This window comes from Ranitomeya imitator, chromosome 6 (genome assembly GCF_032444005.1).
Source record: "Ranitomeya imitator isolate aRanImi1 chromosome 6, aRanImi1.pri, whole genome shotgun sequence".
NCBI lineage: Eukaryota > Metazoa > Chordata > Amphibia > Anura > Dendrobatidae > Ranitomeya > Ranitomeya imitator.
The window spans coordinates 141926261-141942316 of NC_091287.1; the positions used below are offsets into that span (position 1 = coordinate 141926261).

The window sequence follows — 16056 nt, forward strand, 5'->3', positions numbered from 1 at the left end:
CAGAACTATTCTACCATTCTAATTGGAGGTATTTGCTAATAGCATTATTATTACATCTCCTACAGTTTGGGATATAGTATATCAGAATACCCATTTAAATTGTATTATTTTAAAGGGTTTTTATGAAGTCAACAATTTTGCAAATATGAGCTGAAATAGCTAAGTGACAAGGATCTGGATTTACTATCCCTGGTGCTCAGATGTTATCCTCGCAGAAAAGCTGTGTCTTGTTTGATACTTCCCTTGAATACATTGCAATAAGTGAGAAATATAGTGGTTAAAAGTCTGCACTGCCCAATTTCCAAAGATACAATCACAGATCAAGGTAAAGCATGAATGCAGTTCATTATGTCAACACTCTTCAAGGTTTTCAAACCTCTTATATGGACCAGACCACAATGATAATTTGATCTTGAAGAAGAAGTTTGAAAAACTTGAAATGCGTTGACATAATTAACCACATTCATGCTTCACCATCGCGTGTGATCATATCTTTGGACCATGGGCAGAGCGGACTTTGAACCACTGTATTCCTGATTTATTGCATTGTGCCTAATTGGTGACCCTGCTGCAGCCTTTACAAGCCTCTATAGGAGTTGTGACTGTCATAATCCCATCAGGTGAGCTACCTATAATGTTTTATACCACTTGGTTGCACTTTTGGTCTCTCCAGTTTTACCATTTGATTTACTTTCCTTGAGTAGACATTAATGTATTACATGGATGGCTCTGTCTGCGAGAGGGGTAGCAGCTTTTATACAGTGCCACTTTTCTCATAATGGGGTGTCCAGAATAGATTTTCCTTAATGACTAATAGGCATATAGACAGAGGTTTTCTTCATAAAGCAAAAGCTTCAAAACACAAATACTTTTAGATGTTTTTTTCAGGTATTTAGATAATGTCACTTAAGATGTTTTGCTTTTAGTGCATTTTTATTACCTAACAAAAGTTAAAATGCTGTGAAAAAAAGTTATTTCCTAGTCTTAAAGTGCAGATCTTTTAATTTCCAGATGATTTCTTTTATTCGATCAAAACAACACAGCATGTAGAAAATGTGCATTACTAACAGGCTGTCAGTTTTCAGCTTTTCTACAAAATTAATTATTGATTTTAACCCTATACCATAATATGAATGTTTTTGCCATAGCAGCAATTATGAATACAATAGTGTAGGTTGCATTTTTGGGGTTGATCTAACATTTATTGTCAATTACATTTACTTTATAAAAATAAGCAGTCATAAGTGTTGTAGATAAGCTTTAAACACCTTAACTTTTGTGCACAGCATTGTAATGTACTGTATAGATAAAAACCCTTAGAGACATAGAAAGAAGAAATGAATCAAGAATGAAAAAAGTCAGCAATTCTCTCTAAATTGTCCCTCGGTGTTGATCACAGAACATAAGAAGAGATCAGCACATCCATTTGTCATGGTTCAGAAATTATCAAATTTTGACCAGTATAGCGATTTTAAGCTAATTTGTGACCTGAACCAAAAAGTTTTGCACAAAATGACACATATAGAAAGATTTGCTGATTTCTTACAAATTAAGGTTAATGTAAAATACACTTAACCAACCAATCAAATCCAGAAAAAAGTTTCTTAAGTATCCCTAAACTATTAACTATTGTGAGCCATTATGAGTACTTTTACCTTAATCAAGCAGTATAGAACATGGGTACTAATTTACCTATCTCATTCCATGGTTATCATGCCAAACGAGCAAAGATCAGATCAGTTGAGCCCGTGAGTTTTAACCACAGCAAGTTACCCAAGAACCTAAGGACCATTACAAATTTTAAAAGCAACGTTCTAATAAAAAATGTACTATTGCAATCAATACTGCTTTGAATGAAATGATGTGTTAAAAAAATTAAAGGTATTGACCATAATCTGAATAAATTGTAAAAATATGCACCAAACTGTTCTGTGATGAAAAAGCAGTCAGAAGTAACCTTATTGCTTCACCATAGGCTGCATGTTAAAGAAGCACTCCCACCTTCCTAATATATTGCAGTCGGAATAATATATAGCTTCGTATACTTACAATTGCTCATTTTGCCTTTCTACCCAGATAATTTTTCTGTTTTCCATTAGAAAATTAGATCTATGACATTTCATGATTAAGAACTGACTAGCTGAATCCTTCTAAGCTCTATGTAGGAACAGGAAGTCTCTTTTCCCTGCATGACTCATCATTAGAACTACAATCCTACATCAATGAAAGGTCTCTGGCAACCCAGGACTACCCCCTCTTCAACTTCTGACCCAGCTGGTATGCTCCTTCCTAAGCTACAGTTAAGTCCATATATATGGACAGAGACAACATTTTTCTAATTTTAGTTATAGACATTACCACAATGAATTCTAAACAAAACAAGTCAGATGCAGTTGAAGTTCAGACTTTCAGCTTTCATTTGAGGGTATCCACATTAAAATTGGATGAAGGGTTTAGGAGTTTCAGCTCCCTAACGTATACCACCCTGTTTTTAAAGGGCCAAAATTAATTGGACATTTGACTCCAAGGCTATTTCATGGACAGGTGTGGGCAATCCCTTCGTTATGTTATTCTCAATTAAGCAAATAAAAGGCCTGGAGTTGATTTGAGGTGTGGTGCTTGCACTTGGAAGGTTTTGCTGTGAATTAAACATGCGGTCAAAGGAGCTCTCCGTGCAGGTGAAACAAGCAATCCTTAAGCTGCAAAAACAGAAAAAACCCATCCAAGAAATTGCTACAATATTAGGAGTGGCAAAATCTACAGTTTGGTACATCCTGAGAAAGAAAGAAAACACTGGTGAACTCATAAATGCAAAAAGACCTGGGCGCCCACGGAAGACAACAGTGGTGGATGATTGCAGAATAATCTTCATGGTGAAGAGAAACCCCATTACAACAGCCAACCAAGTGAACAACACTCTCCAGGAGGTAGGCACATCAATATCCAAATCTACCATCAAGAGAAGACTGCATGAAAGTAAATATAGATGGTTCACTGCACGGTGCAAGCCACTCATAAGCATCAAGAATAAAAAGGCTAGACTGGACTTTGCTAAAAAACATCTAAAAAGAGCCAGCACAGTTCTGGAAGAACATTCTTTGGACAGATGAAGCAAAGATCAACCTCTACCAGAATGATGGAAAGAGAAAAGTATGGCGAAGGTGTGATACAGCTCATGATCCAAAGCATAGCATCTGTAAAACACGGCGGAGGCAGTGTGATGGCTTGGGCATGCATGGCTGCCATTGTCACTGGGTCACTAGTATATATTGAAGATGTGACACAGGACAGAAGCAGCCGAATTAATTCTGAGGTATTGAGAGCCATACTGTGTGCTCAGATCCAGCTAAATGCTGCCAAACTGATTGGACGTCATTTCATACTACAGATGGACAATGACCCAAAACATAAAGCCAAAGCAACCCAGGAGTTTATTAAAGCAAAGAAGTGGAATATTATTGAATGGCCAAGTCAGTCACCTGATCTCAGCCCAACTGAGCATACATTTCACTTGTTAAAGACTAAACTTCTGACAGAAAGGCCCCCAAACAAGCAGCGACTGAAAACCACCGCAGTGAAGGCCTGGCAGAGCATCAAAAGGAGGAAACACAGCGTCTGGTGATGTCCATGAGTTCAAGACTTCAGGCAGTCATTGCCAACAAAGGGTTTTCATCCAAGTACTAGAAATTAACATTTTATTTAAAATTATTGAATCTGTCCAATTACTTTTGGTCCCTTTAAAAACAGGGTGGCACATGTTAAGGAGCTGAAACTCCTAAACCCTTCATCCAATTTTAATGTGGATACCCTCAAATGAAAGCTGAAAGTCTGAACTTCAACTGCATCTGAATTGTTTTGTACAAAATTCATTGTGGTAACGTCTATAACCAAAATTAGAAAAATGTTGTCTCTGTCCAAATATATATGGACTTAACTGTATATAATATTAAGATGATGCAATCTTTGAAGAGAGAGCTTCTGACAAATTAGCAGAGTAAACACTAAACTTTGGCATTTAAATGTCAAGTGAGATTATGACTGCAGTATTCATGCGGGTAATCATGTGACTGCATCCCCGGGTTTGTCCTCTTCTATGCCAGTGCCGAATCTCCTGCATCTACGCGCGCGATAAATTACTGCAGAAGAGGAGAGAGCTGGGAGAGCAATCACATGATTACCCACATGACAATTGCAATCATGATTGATATGGATGCAGCAGAAAAACTCTCCATTCTTTTCTATTTTGATCTGTGAGTACAGTGCATGAGTAATGAGGGTATTTATGACTGCTAAGATCAGAAAAGAGCAGGTAAATGATTAAAGCATCTGGGAGATGCCCGAAGGAGTATAAACACTAAATTTATGGTTGTTAGAATGTAAATACACCACCAATAGAATTGTTGAGATTGAACCACCAGGGCCCTTATCAGTGACCTTAGAAAACAATTTTTATTTACTATTGACAATCAGACATGACTTCATTATCTATTATGGCTAATATACATAATTAGATGACTGCCGCCATTTCACAGAATTTTGCCAAATGAGGATTTTTGTAAAATTCAATTCCACTCAATATATTTACTCATTTGTAATAATGGCTCCTTGGCAACAGGCTGTGGTTCGGTATTGGCTATTAAATGATACGTTCCTTCCACTATAGCTATAAAGTTTCTAGTGGGATATTTTTGATGGGTATTTTAGTTCTGTTATAGAATATTTTAAGGTTGAATTTTTTTAAATATTGCAAATTTATTGTATAATTTTGGCAAATTACACAGCATATTTTTTGCTCCACATCTGAATCTACCTTAAATGCACAGTTAAAGAATTTAAAACAAAATAACAATTTTAATTTGAGTACAATGCCTCAAGTGTTATCTTACCTTCCCTCCTGTTGAGTTTGGCATATACAGGGGCATAAATTCCAGACATTACTGATGAACTCTTAAAGGACTGGGGTTGAAGACCAGCAACCAAGGGCTCATCACATTTTTCTGTTAAAATACAAGAGAAAAAACAAAACAAAACTTATTCAAAATCCACATATGACAATGAGAAAATAATAATCATTAGATTTAGCAATGCAAAAAAAGCTTTAATTTAGAAATCAACTGGTGAGAATGTAATGTTTCCTTATGACCTAGTTGAAAGACACTTTTTCCTTTAATTTTAGCTTTGCATTGTGTAAAGTATTTTAATATTTTATTTGACCATTTCACAGTTATCTGCTTCATTTAAAAAAGTGACAACCACTAATGGAAGTTGTTAGAATTCCCATGAGAGTTAGCCAACCACTAATGGAAGTTGTTAGAATTCCCATGAGAGTTAGCTTTTAGCAAAACCAGAATGCTATGTAAATCTGCATTGTTCTAAAACGTAACAAGTTCTATCTTAGCCCATTTGCCATGTTCATTGTCTTCGGCTTTGCTTGAAAACCAGTAGGCTTAGCATTGAATTTATATTCATATTAAAATATTGAGGTATTGTGAAGCTCTGCCACTTATTAATTAGACTAGTTGTGCATCAAGTCAACTTTGTAATGGTCTAGGCAAATTTATACATATATATATAGAGAGAGAGAGAGAGAGAGAGAGAGAGATACACAGTTGTGCTCAAAAGTTTGCATAACCCGGCAGAATTGTTGCTTTCTTCGCCCTTTTTCAGAGAATACGAATGATAACACCAAAACATTTGCTCCACTCATGGTTAGTGGTTGGGTGAATAATAGTAATAAATAATTTTATTTAATAATTATCACGGATCCCACTGTGCTGCCATCAATTTGTCACGTACCCGCTCTCAGCACGCAACTTGGGGTTGTGCCTGCAAGGGTTAATCTATCTCCCCTCTGTCAGACTAGCATTCAAACTCTGTCCTATGCTGTAATGGGAGCATAAATCACACACCGATCCAGGCCACACACCCGCTCATACACGCTGCCACCACTCACCGAACACACTGGCGATGAGTCCCAGAAATATTACTACTACTGTCTGCCAATCATAAGGATCACACAGTTTAAGGCTATGGATTCTTTAGAACATACAAGGTTCAACTTGTAAAAGTTTTATGCTTTAATACAAAAGGTATAGTGCTTACAATAAAGCAAAAGGTTTAAAAATATGGTAATAAAAAGACATACAAATATGCAAAACAGTTGTAAAAAATAAGCAGGAGAAAACTTACAGAAATAGCTAACTTTGTAATCTGCTTTCTGCTCCCTGAGGGGGGAATGGATGGACTGGATCACATCAGCTCAGCTGCCCTCAATCTGTGAACATGATTCTATGTATACAGGCCTGATTTATAGAGTCACCCTGGAGGTCAGATTTCTAGACCAGCCCCTCAGGTTAATATTATATTTGCTTGTTTTTTCATTGGCCCATGGCCACTCCACCTATGAATATATTATGTTCTCTGAAATTCTTGGTGTAAAGTTTCCCACAGATAGATAGTGTCAGGCTGTAATTGACATCTCTCTTCAAAAGAGCTAGAAGGTGTGAAATATTCCCCTTCTTCCTGGTTCCCAGCAGACCCTCTGTCAAGATTGGAAACAGTAAACTGCTTGGTCAGGATACCATATGTTATCACCTTTGTGAGACCTGCAGTTTCAGGGCAGATGTTAAACTACTGCTGGTCACACATATAAATCTATACATATTTCACTACATACATATATACTTATACATATTTCACCGCAATAATAATAACAAGGGTGTCGTGGGTCCCTGACTGGTGGCTTACATTTGGTAACTATGGTCCTTCCTCTATATGTACTGTGAACATTTTGGTGACTGCACGGTGGTTGTCCATGATGCTGCGGCTGTCGGTGACATTGCACTTGTTACTAAGATATATTTAATCCCTATTAGTCTTTTAATATATTTAACAGTAATACATACATATTTCTTATATTCTATTTAAATAATCTTTGGGCATTGTCATCTATGACCGCTGCATTGGGGATACTACTGGCTACACCTGCAGGATTTTTTTTTCTTTCTTTCTTGCGGGTGTGTATATACGCACTATATGATTGATTGGAAGGTTACTCCTTTTACATATATATAGTTCTTTGCCACTGTTCCAGTCATACCTGTCGGTTGTCTCTGTATTTTGGTTGCTCCATAATTTTATGTGTGGTATATGGTTTTAGATATGTTCAAAATAAAGTTTGTATTTTCTCATATGTTATGGCCTGGTGTTAATTCTTGGTGTTAGTAATAATTATCACTTGGCTTAATTTTGATTAAAGGCGATATTATAGGTGTTAATAATAGCCTAAATATGTACCAGTACAGACACAGAGGCCTAATTAACTGCATAAAGTGAATGAGAACATGTTGCGAGGAAACTGATTGGGGTTTAAGTTTTTTGAATGGTCCACCAAGGGTTAGTTAGGTTAATGCATTAAGGCGGTAGGCCAGTCTGAACAAATGCGTTTTTAGGGCATGCTTAAAACTGTGGGGACTGAGGATTAATTGTATTAGCATGGGTAGTACATTCCAAAGAATTGGTGCAGCACGTGAAAAGTCTTGAAGATGGGAGTGGGAGGTTCTGATTATTGAGGATGTTAGCTTCAGTTCATTAGCAGAACAGAGAGCACAGGTAGAGTGGTAGACTGAGACCAGGGAGGAGATGTAGGGTGGTGCTGAGCCATGGAGTCCTTTGTGGATGAGGGTAACAGTTTTATACTGTATTCTGGAGTGGATGGGTAGCCAGTGTAATGACTGGCACAATGTAGAGGCATCGGTATAATGATTGGTGAGGAATATGATCCTGGCTGCATCATTCAGGACAGATTGGAGAGGGGAGAGTTTGATAAGAGAGAGGTCAATTAGTAGAGAGTTACAATATTCCAGACAAGTATGAATAAGTGAAACAGTAAGAGTTTTTGCAGAGTCAAAAGTAAGAAAAGGGCGAATTCTAGAAATGTTTTTGAGATGCAGATAAGAAGAGCGATCCAGTGATCGGATGTGGGGGTGAATGAAAGCTCGAAATCAAGTATGACCCCAAGGCAGCGGGCATGTTGCTTGGGAGTAATGGGAGAACCACACACAGAGATGGCAATGTCAGCCAAAGGTAGGTTACTAGAGGGAGAGAACACAAGGAGTTCAGTTTTTGACCAGTTCCATTTCAGATAGAAGGATGACATGATATTAGAAACAGTGGTAAGACAATCACTGGTGTTTTCTAAAAATGCAGGCAAGATATCAGGAGAAGAAGTGTATAATTGGGTGTCATCAGCATAGAGATGGTACTGGAAACCAAATCTACTGATTGTCCAATAGGGGCAGTATACAAAGAGAAGAGGAGGGGGCCTAGGACTGATCCATAAGGAACCCCAACAGTAAGGGGAAGGTGAGAGGAAGACGAACCAGCAAAAGATACAGTGAAAGAGCGGTCATAGAGATAGAAGGAGAACCAGGAGAGAACGGCGTCCTTGAGGCCACTGGAGTGTAGCATAGTGAGGAGGATTTGATGATCCACAGTATCGAATGCTGCGGAGAGATCCAAGAGAATTAGCATGGAGTAGTGACTGTTAGATTTAGCTGTTAGTAGATCATTAGAGACTTTAGTGAGGGCAGTTTCAGTAGAGTGTAAAGAGCAGAAACCAGACTGAAGAGGGACAAGAAGAGCGTTATCTGAGAGATAGCAGATAAGATGGGAGTGGACTAGGCGTTCAAGGAGTTTGGAGATGAAGGGAAGATTAGAGACAGGTCTATAATTAGCAGCACAGTTTTGATCGAAGGATGGTTTTTTAAGTAATGGATGTATGATGGCAGGCTTAAATGAGAAGAGAAAGATGCCGGAAGAGAGAGAAAGGTTGAATATTTTGATTAGGTGAGAGGTGACTGCAGGGGAAAGGGACTGGAGGAGATTTGATGGAATAGAGTCACTGGTTTAAGTGGTCGGGCGAGAAGATGCAAAGAGCCTGATTACTTCTTCTTCTGTAACTGGTTCAAAGTCAGAGAGTGAACTAGATGCAGTGGGGGAGGGAGGACAGTGCATGGTATGAAGGGACTGGGAGATAAATTCCTTGTCGGATGTGGTAAATTTTTCTTTGAAGTAGTTTGCCAGATCGTCAGCATGGAGATCCGTGGTTGGGGTCTGCACTCTTGGGTTGAGTAGGGAATGAAAAGTGTCAAAAAGACGATTAGGGTTATTGGACAGTGAGGTGATGAGGGTGTTAAAATAGGTTTGATTGGAGAGGTGAAGGGCAGATTTGTATGTTTTAAGCATGAACTTCTAATGGATGAAATCTTTGGGTAGATTAGATTTTCTCCACAGATGTTCGGCGCACCTGGAGCACTGCTGCAGGAAGCGGGTTTGCAGCATGTGCCACGGTTGTCACCATATGTGCCGAGTTGTTCTATATATAGGAGGTGCAATTTCATCCAGGGCACTTTGCAGGTTTTCATTGTAATGCTTCAGTGCAGAATCAGGACATCAGATGGAGGAGATAAGGGTCAATGATGTCTTCGAGTTCTTCATAAGTTTCTGGGTGTTAATGGCCTGTATGTTTCTATACATGTGAAGTAAATTATTGTCAAACTAATGTGTTTTCACTTTTTAAATCATAATGACAAACTAAAACACCCAAGTGACCCTGATCAAAAGTTCTTATACCTCATTTCTTAATACTGTGTATTTCCTCCTCTAACATCAATGACAGCTTGAAGTCTTTTGCTGTAGTTGTGGATGAGGTTCTTTATTTTCTTGGCAAAAGCCTCCAGTTCCTGTAAATTTCTGGGCTGTCTAGCATGAACTGCACGCTTGAGATCTCCCCAGAGTGACTCAATGATATTGAGATCAGGAGACTGAGATGGCCACTCCAGAACTTTCACTTTGTTCTGCTGTAGCCAATGACAGGTCGACTTAGCCTTGTGTTTTGGAACGTTGTCATGTTCCAAGTTCATCCTATGCACAGCTTCCAGGCTGATGAGTGCACATTTGCCTTCAGTATTTGCTCATAACATGCTGTATTCATCTTTCCTTCAACTTTGACCAAGTTTCCTGTGCCTTTTTAGCTCACACATCCCCAAAACACGAGCAATCCACCTCTGTGCTTTACATGGTGTTCCTTTCATCATAGGCCTTGTTGACCTCTCTAAAAATGTAAAGCTTATAGCTGTGGCCAAAAAGTTCAATTTTCAGTGATTTTTCCATATTGTAGGCAAGATACTTTGTGGTATTAGCGCAGTAATCATTTTCTTCTAGTGACTCAACCATTCAGCCCATTTTTCTTCAAGTGCCTCCTCATTGTGCATCTTGAAACAGCCACACCACTGGTTTTCAGCTGATGTTATTTGTGGGTTTTTCTTTGCATCCCAAACAATTTTCCTGGCAGTTGTGGACAACATTTGTGTTGGTCTACTTGACCATGGTTTTGTTTTTACAGAGCCCTTGATTTTCCATTTGTTAACCATAGTTTGATCACTGCTGACCGGCATTATAAATTCCTTAGAAATCTTTTTGTATCCTTTTCCTGTTTTATACAGTTCGGCTACCTTTCCCCATAGATCCATTGTCTATTATTTTGCTTTCCCCATGACTCACAATCCAGAAATGTCAGTGGCTGGATCAAAGATGCAAGATTCTGTCTGGATCCCAGAAACTCACTCAGCCTTTATGCACACACACTGATTACAAATAAAGAGGTGAGGATTTTACCTTTAGTAGCCATTCAAATTCATTTGTTTCAACTTCTGTACATGGTATCAGGCCAAAATCACTAGGATATGTGAACTTTTGATCAGGATCATTTGGATGTTTTAGGTTGTCATTATGATTTAAAAACAAAAAACACAGTAGTTTGATAGTAAATTGCCTCACCCAACCACTAACCATGAATGGAGAAAAACTTTTGGTGTTATCATTCATAGTCTTTGAAAAAAGGTGGAGAAAGCAAAAATTCTGCCTGGGTATGTAAACTTTTGACACTTTTGATACATATATATATTTATATATGAATTTGTCCCCCTGAATTTGTGCCATCTTTCAATGAGTTGATTTGTTGAGATGCTTATTGAAAATTTCCAACCAGTTGTTACTTTAGACAAAATGACAGCTCCAACTGAATAGAAAAAAGTAATATTTCTGTAATTAAAACAAGCAAAATTTGCCAATTCCATTTACTGCTCAAAAACCCTCTTTTAAATAAAGCATCAATTACCAATAGGCAACATTGCATCTGTGGCAGCATATGAAACATTTCTTTAATGAGAGAAGTCACTTTATTATTAATTCCTTACAATGCAATAATTAGCAATTGGCAATTTTTTACAAAGTTTAAAGCCAAAAAATAAATTCACAGCATGTTCTGTTGCTCTTAACAAGGAGCAGCCTGTGCAGCACACTGGATTTGTGATCATTTTGTTGTAATAAAGGTTGTAGAACGAGAACAAAAAAAGATGACATTTCAAATTTTAATGGAATATCTCCTAGGGGGAGAGCGCAGCATTAAGTAACCAGGGAAGTCTCCTCTTACAACAATTTAATGCATCACACCAGTTAATATATGTTAGGTCAGTGCTAAGCTGTCAGTACTGAATAACATGATAAGAAGAGTAAGACTAGAAGCATATTTGACAGTCCTTTGAGGGCATCCACTCAACAAACAGTGGTAGACTGTTTTATGCTGGAGAATGTGCGCTGTTCTTTCACAGGAGGTCACTGGTCCTTTGACACTGTTTAACCTTGTTTATTTCATTTTGTTTCTCTGAGGTTTCTGATATTTTGTAGTCAAGCTGCTAACAAGCTGAGTATATGTTCACGTGTATCTTCATTGTGTATGCGCTGTTCTCTTAGAATTATAAAACCATTTTACTTTCTTAATCTTAGAGATCTTATAGCTATTAGAAAGCAATTATTTTGTGAGAAATCATAGTTTGTCTCAAATAGTACTGTATATAACCAAAGGTATCCCTAATGTCAATTAAAGCGGTGCTAAGTAGTGTTGAGCTAGCCCCCTAGTGTTCGAGTTCGGTTCATAAATTTGGGCGTGTTCGACGAATGTTCATAGAACGTTCAACGAACACCGTCAAGCCCCATTGAAACCAGTGGCAGGCAAACACAAACACATACAAACAAATAGAAAACACATAGAAAACACCTTAAAAGGTGTCCAAAAGCTGACAAACTGCTCAGAAGAAACAACAAACATATGGAAAAGTCACAAGTGCATATAGTCATGTGAAAAGAAAAGAGGTGGAGTAGTAAAAGGAGGAGGAGACACAGATATAGGCATGTCATGCCCTTCTAAAATCAAGAAAGGCTTCGTTTCCACATGCGAGACACGGACGTGTTCCTCGCAAGTGAAAACAAGCCCTTAGACTGTATAGTGCCCACAGCAGCAGCGGTGCCATCTAACACTAAGCTGCAGCAGTGAGGAAATGGTGGCGACGGGGAAAATGGCTGGTTTTTATAGGGCATGAACATGTGACATACACAGCCAATGACACATGCCCTTGCTTGTGTGCATTACATGCACTTTGCTGTGTGTGTGTACTCTGGTGATAGGCTGAGAGACTGCACTGCCCCACTGTAAATGCGGGAAAGAAAAAAAATGGAGATCGGCGTTATTTCAGCACAGATCTATTCCCCCCCTGCACACTATACACTGAAACAGTATATTAACATTGATAAACAGTTTTAATGTGAAAATCAAGTTAGGCTTTTGGTGACCGAACAGTTATCGAACAGCCGAATTGTTCGAGTCCGAATTGTTCGAGTTCGTCGAATGACTCGAACACCGCCCAAAACAGCTCGAATTTGAAATTGGTGAACAGTTCAACTCGAACATCGCTCATCTCTAGTGCTAAGTAGGTAGTAATTGAGTCTAGTGTAGGGATTGCTACTGTATGGATTCCTGGAAATCCTCACCCTCATCTTCCTAAACCTTAAAGAAGACCTAACACCATATTTCTCATGCTGAACTTGACAGTATAATAGTTGCAGAGCAGAATAAAATGTGATTTTTTTATTATTGTTTTTTTTTTCATTTTGCCTCTCCATTGCGGAGATGTGAGCAAATAAAGTACTGGCACACGGTGAGTTAACTTTTACAAGTTTAAGTGGGTGTTATTAGTTTGTTTTTACTGGGGGGTGTACTTCTCCCTGTATGAGTGGCCCAATCATACGCAGGCAGCAAGACACTTAAGAGAGAACATGCCCTCTCCATAGCTCAGGTTTCTCAGTGAGCGAGATGGATACAGAGCCGATCTTCTCACCTCCTGCATAATTAGACAGTGCTGAGTATAGAGCATTAATGACTTGAACCTTTCAAATAAGGTCAATGTGAAGCTGTGTATCATTGCAAGCTTTCTATCAGCTCTCCTGCTATGGTAACACTGTCAGCTCTGCTGTACTGCCCTTCCATCCTCATTGCCTGTCCAGAGGTGAGAACTCAGCTTGTAAGCTCAGGATGAACAATGCTATACATCTCAACCAGATAAGCTGATCATATACCTTCAAATGGAACCTGAAGACTCACCTCTTCTGACAAGTCTACAGCCTACAACGATCCTCAATCCACTGAACCGCAGCACAACCAGCTCTACCTTCTCCTAGTGTATCCTCACCCATCCCCCGCAGACTGTGAGCCCTCGTGGGCAGGGTCTGCTCTCCTTCTGTACCTGTTTGTGCCTTGTTTTGGCTCATGTTTATTGTACTTGTCTATATTTGCCCCCTTTTCACATGTAAAGCGCCATGGAATAAATGGCGCTGTAAAAATGTATAATAATAATAATAATATACCACACAATGATATTCATAACTGCACACATAAACCGTGAATGGAATATAAGTTTATCCAGATACATAGCAATACATGTGTGTTAGTCTGTTATATGTCTGGCATTCTGTACATGAACCAGGAGGCACTGGATGCATAATGCTACTGTATACATTCCACTAAATGAAATATTAATAAAATATAGTAAAGTAAATATAAATTTTCACTTATACATAGCAAAACATGCCTGTCAGTCTTGAATTTACTTCTGGCATTCAATTAATAAACCAAAAGTCCAGCCTGAGGAATGCTATAGATCCCAACCAGATGATACACTGCACCATAAAATTCACAATTATAACCATAGGCAATAAATGGAATACAAATTTACTCTAGAATTGTGCAATTTCAGCATAGCATAGTGTATTTGCTTATGTTTCCTATAAATGGCTGCTTCTCTCAAACAAGAAAGTATCCTCTATGTTTTTTGTTTCCATACATTAATCGAAAGCTCTCTATACTTTTAGTAAAAAAAAGTATTGCTCCAATTCATCAATATACATGAAATGCAATTTGCAGCAGTCTGATCCAAGGAGGGAGACATAGCAATCAGAATTGTAGGGTTAAAGAAGTTGTCCACCACTTAGACAATTCCTTGTCATATCCCATGCTTGGCCCCAATAAAATTAGGAAGCTTATATTCACCTCCCGTCCCAGCATGGTTCCCGTGGTGTTGGCATTTGCTCTCCTCAGGGCTCTTGTGTGGTTGTTGTTACATGTGACCCCAGCAGCCAATCAGCAATCAGCACTGGCATCACTCTCCGTCTTTGGACAAATTGACCATGAAGAGGAATTTTGGGCTGCAGCTGATCTCTGACTTCCTCTTCATGTTCTATTTGTCCGAAGGCAGAGACAGTGATGCCAGGGCTGATTGGGCGCCTAGGTCACATTTCACAACAACCGCATGAGGGTGTGTGCACACATATTCTTGAGGACTGCGGATTTTTCCGCAGCGGATTTGGAAAAAGCGCAGTGCAAAACCGCTGCGGTTGTTCCTGCGGATTTATCGTGGTTCCTACTGCGGATTCCGCTGCAGCTTTACACCTGCAGTTTTCTATTGGAGCAGGTGTAAACCCGCAGCGGAATCCGCGCAAAGAATTGACATGCTGCGGAAAATAAACAACTGCGTTTCTGCACGTTTTTTTCCGCAGCATGTGCACTGCGGATTTTGTTTCCCATAGGTTAACATGGTACTGTAAACTCATGGGAAACCACTGCGGATCCGCAGCAAAATCCGCAGCGTGTGCACATACCCTAAGAGTCCTGGGGAGAGTGAGTGCTGACACTGCAGGAATGGTGCCTGCACGGGTATGAGAAGTCTTGTAGTGGACAACCTCTTTAAGAATATTTGTATAGGTTAGGGATTGCAGCCAACAAGTTTTAACACACTTTTTTACAGATTATTTTAAAAGTTAAGACAGTAATCTGATTGGCTTCTATTAAGAGATTCTCCAATTTTCTATTTCTGTAGTTTTGGTCTTCTCAAATATGTGCACTATGTTCTTTTCTACAGCACAGACATCCAGGCTGTTATCTGAATCAATGCAAAGATGTTGAATATAATATTAAACCCAGTCAAAGAGAAAAAAGGGGATTACAGCATCTGCTTGATGTTGAGATTAAAACATGACTTTTAATGATAACATTTAAAATGAAAAAATCATAATGATAAAATAATTGTGAGAAGGAGATAAGTGAAGTGGAAGATTAGATTTTGAGCTCAGGGCTAGCAGCTATCACTATATCCCTCAGCATTATCTCATGGCAGGTTAAAAAAAAAGATTATTTTTAGTCTAACACAGCTTTCAGTTAAGGATCTCATGATCCCTGTTGGTTATGCCATATGATTAATGCTGAACTCCACCTAGTGGTGTAATCCTGGTGTACATTGCAGAACCTGTAGTGGGACTGCTCCTAGGTATATTATACAACTGGATGAATTCTCAGGGGACTTTATCAACAGAGCTTGTAATTTAGTCTTTGTAACGTTGCCCCCCCCACCTGCACTGAACTAGCCACTGGTTAACGCCAGACCTTTTTTGCCACTCCACCTTTACCTAAATCTTTATATTTTGGCTGTTGTTTTCCTTATCTGTTTTTATAGTTGTTTAATCAATAAAAGTAATTGTTTTATTTTATTATTGTTTGGAATCGCTTCTTATTGGCTGGGGTCCCCCCCCCCCCCCACCCGATTTAGTCAGTTTGTGAGCATGTAGTAATGTCCTAACTGGTATAACACTGCTATTACTTTATTTTTA

The 16056-nt window shown here is 38.8% G+C and overlaps 1 protein-coding gene across 1 annotated transcript in view; it reads right to left on the reverse strand.

The window, feature by feature from the left end:
- The window catches only part of CNTNAP2 (contactin associated protein 2), a 2776229-nt gene that overhangs the window by 2038961 nt on the left and 721212 nt on the right, over positions 1-16056 (reverse strand). Inside the window, exon 2 of the mRNA XM_069730166.1 lies at positions 4887-4997. Coding sequence (XP_069586267.1) covers positions 4887-4997 — 111 coding nt within the window. The remainder of the gene's footprint in view (positions 1-4886; positions 4998-16056) is intronic.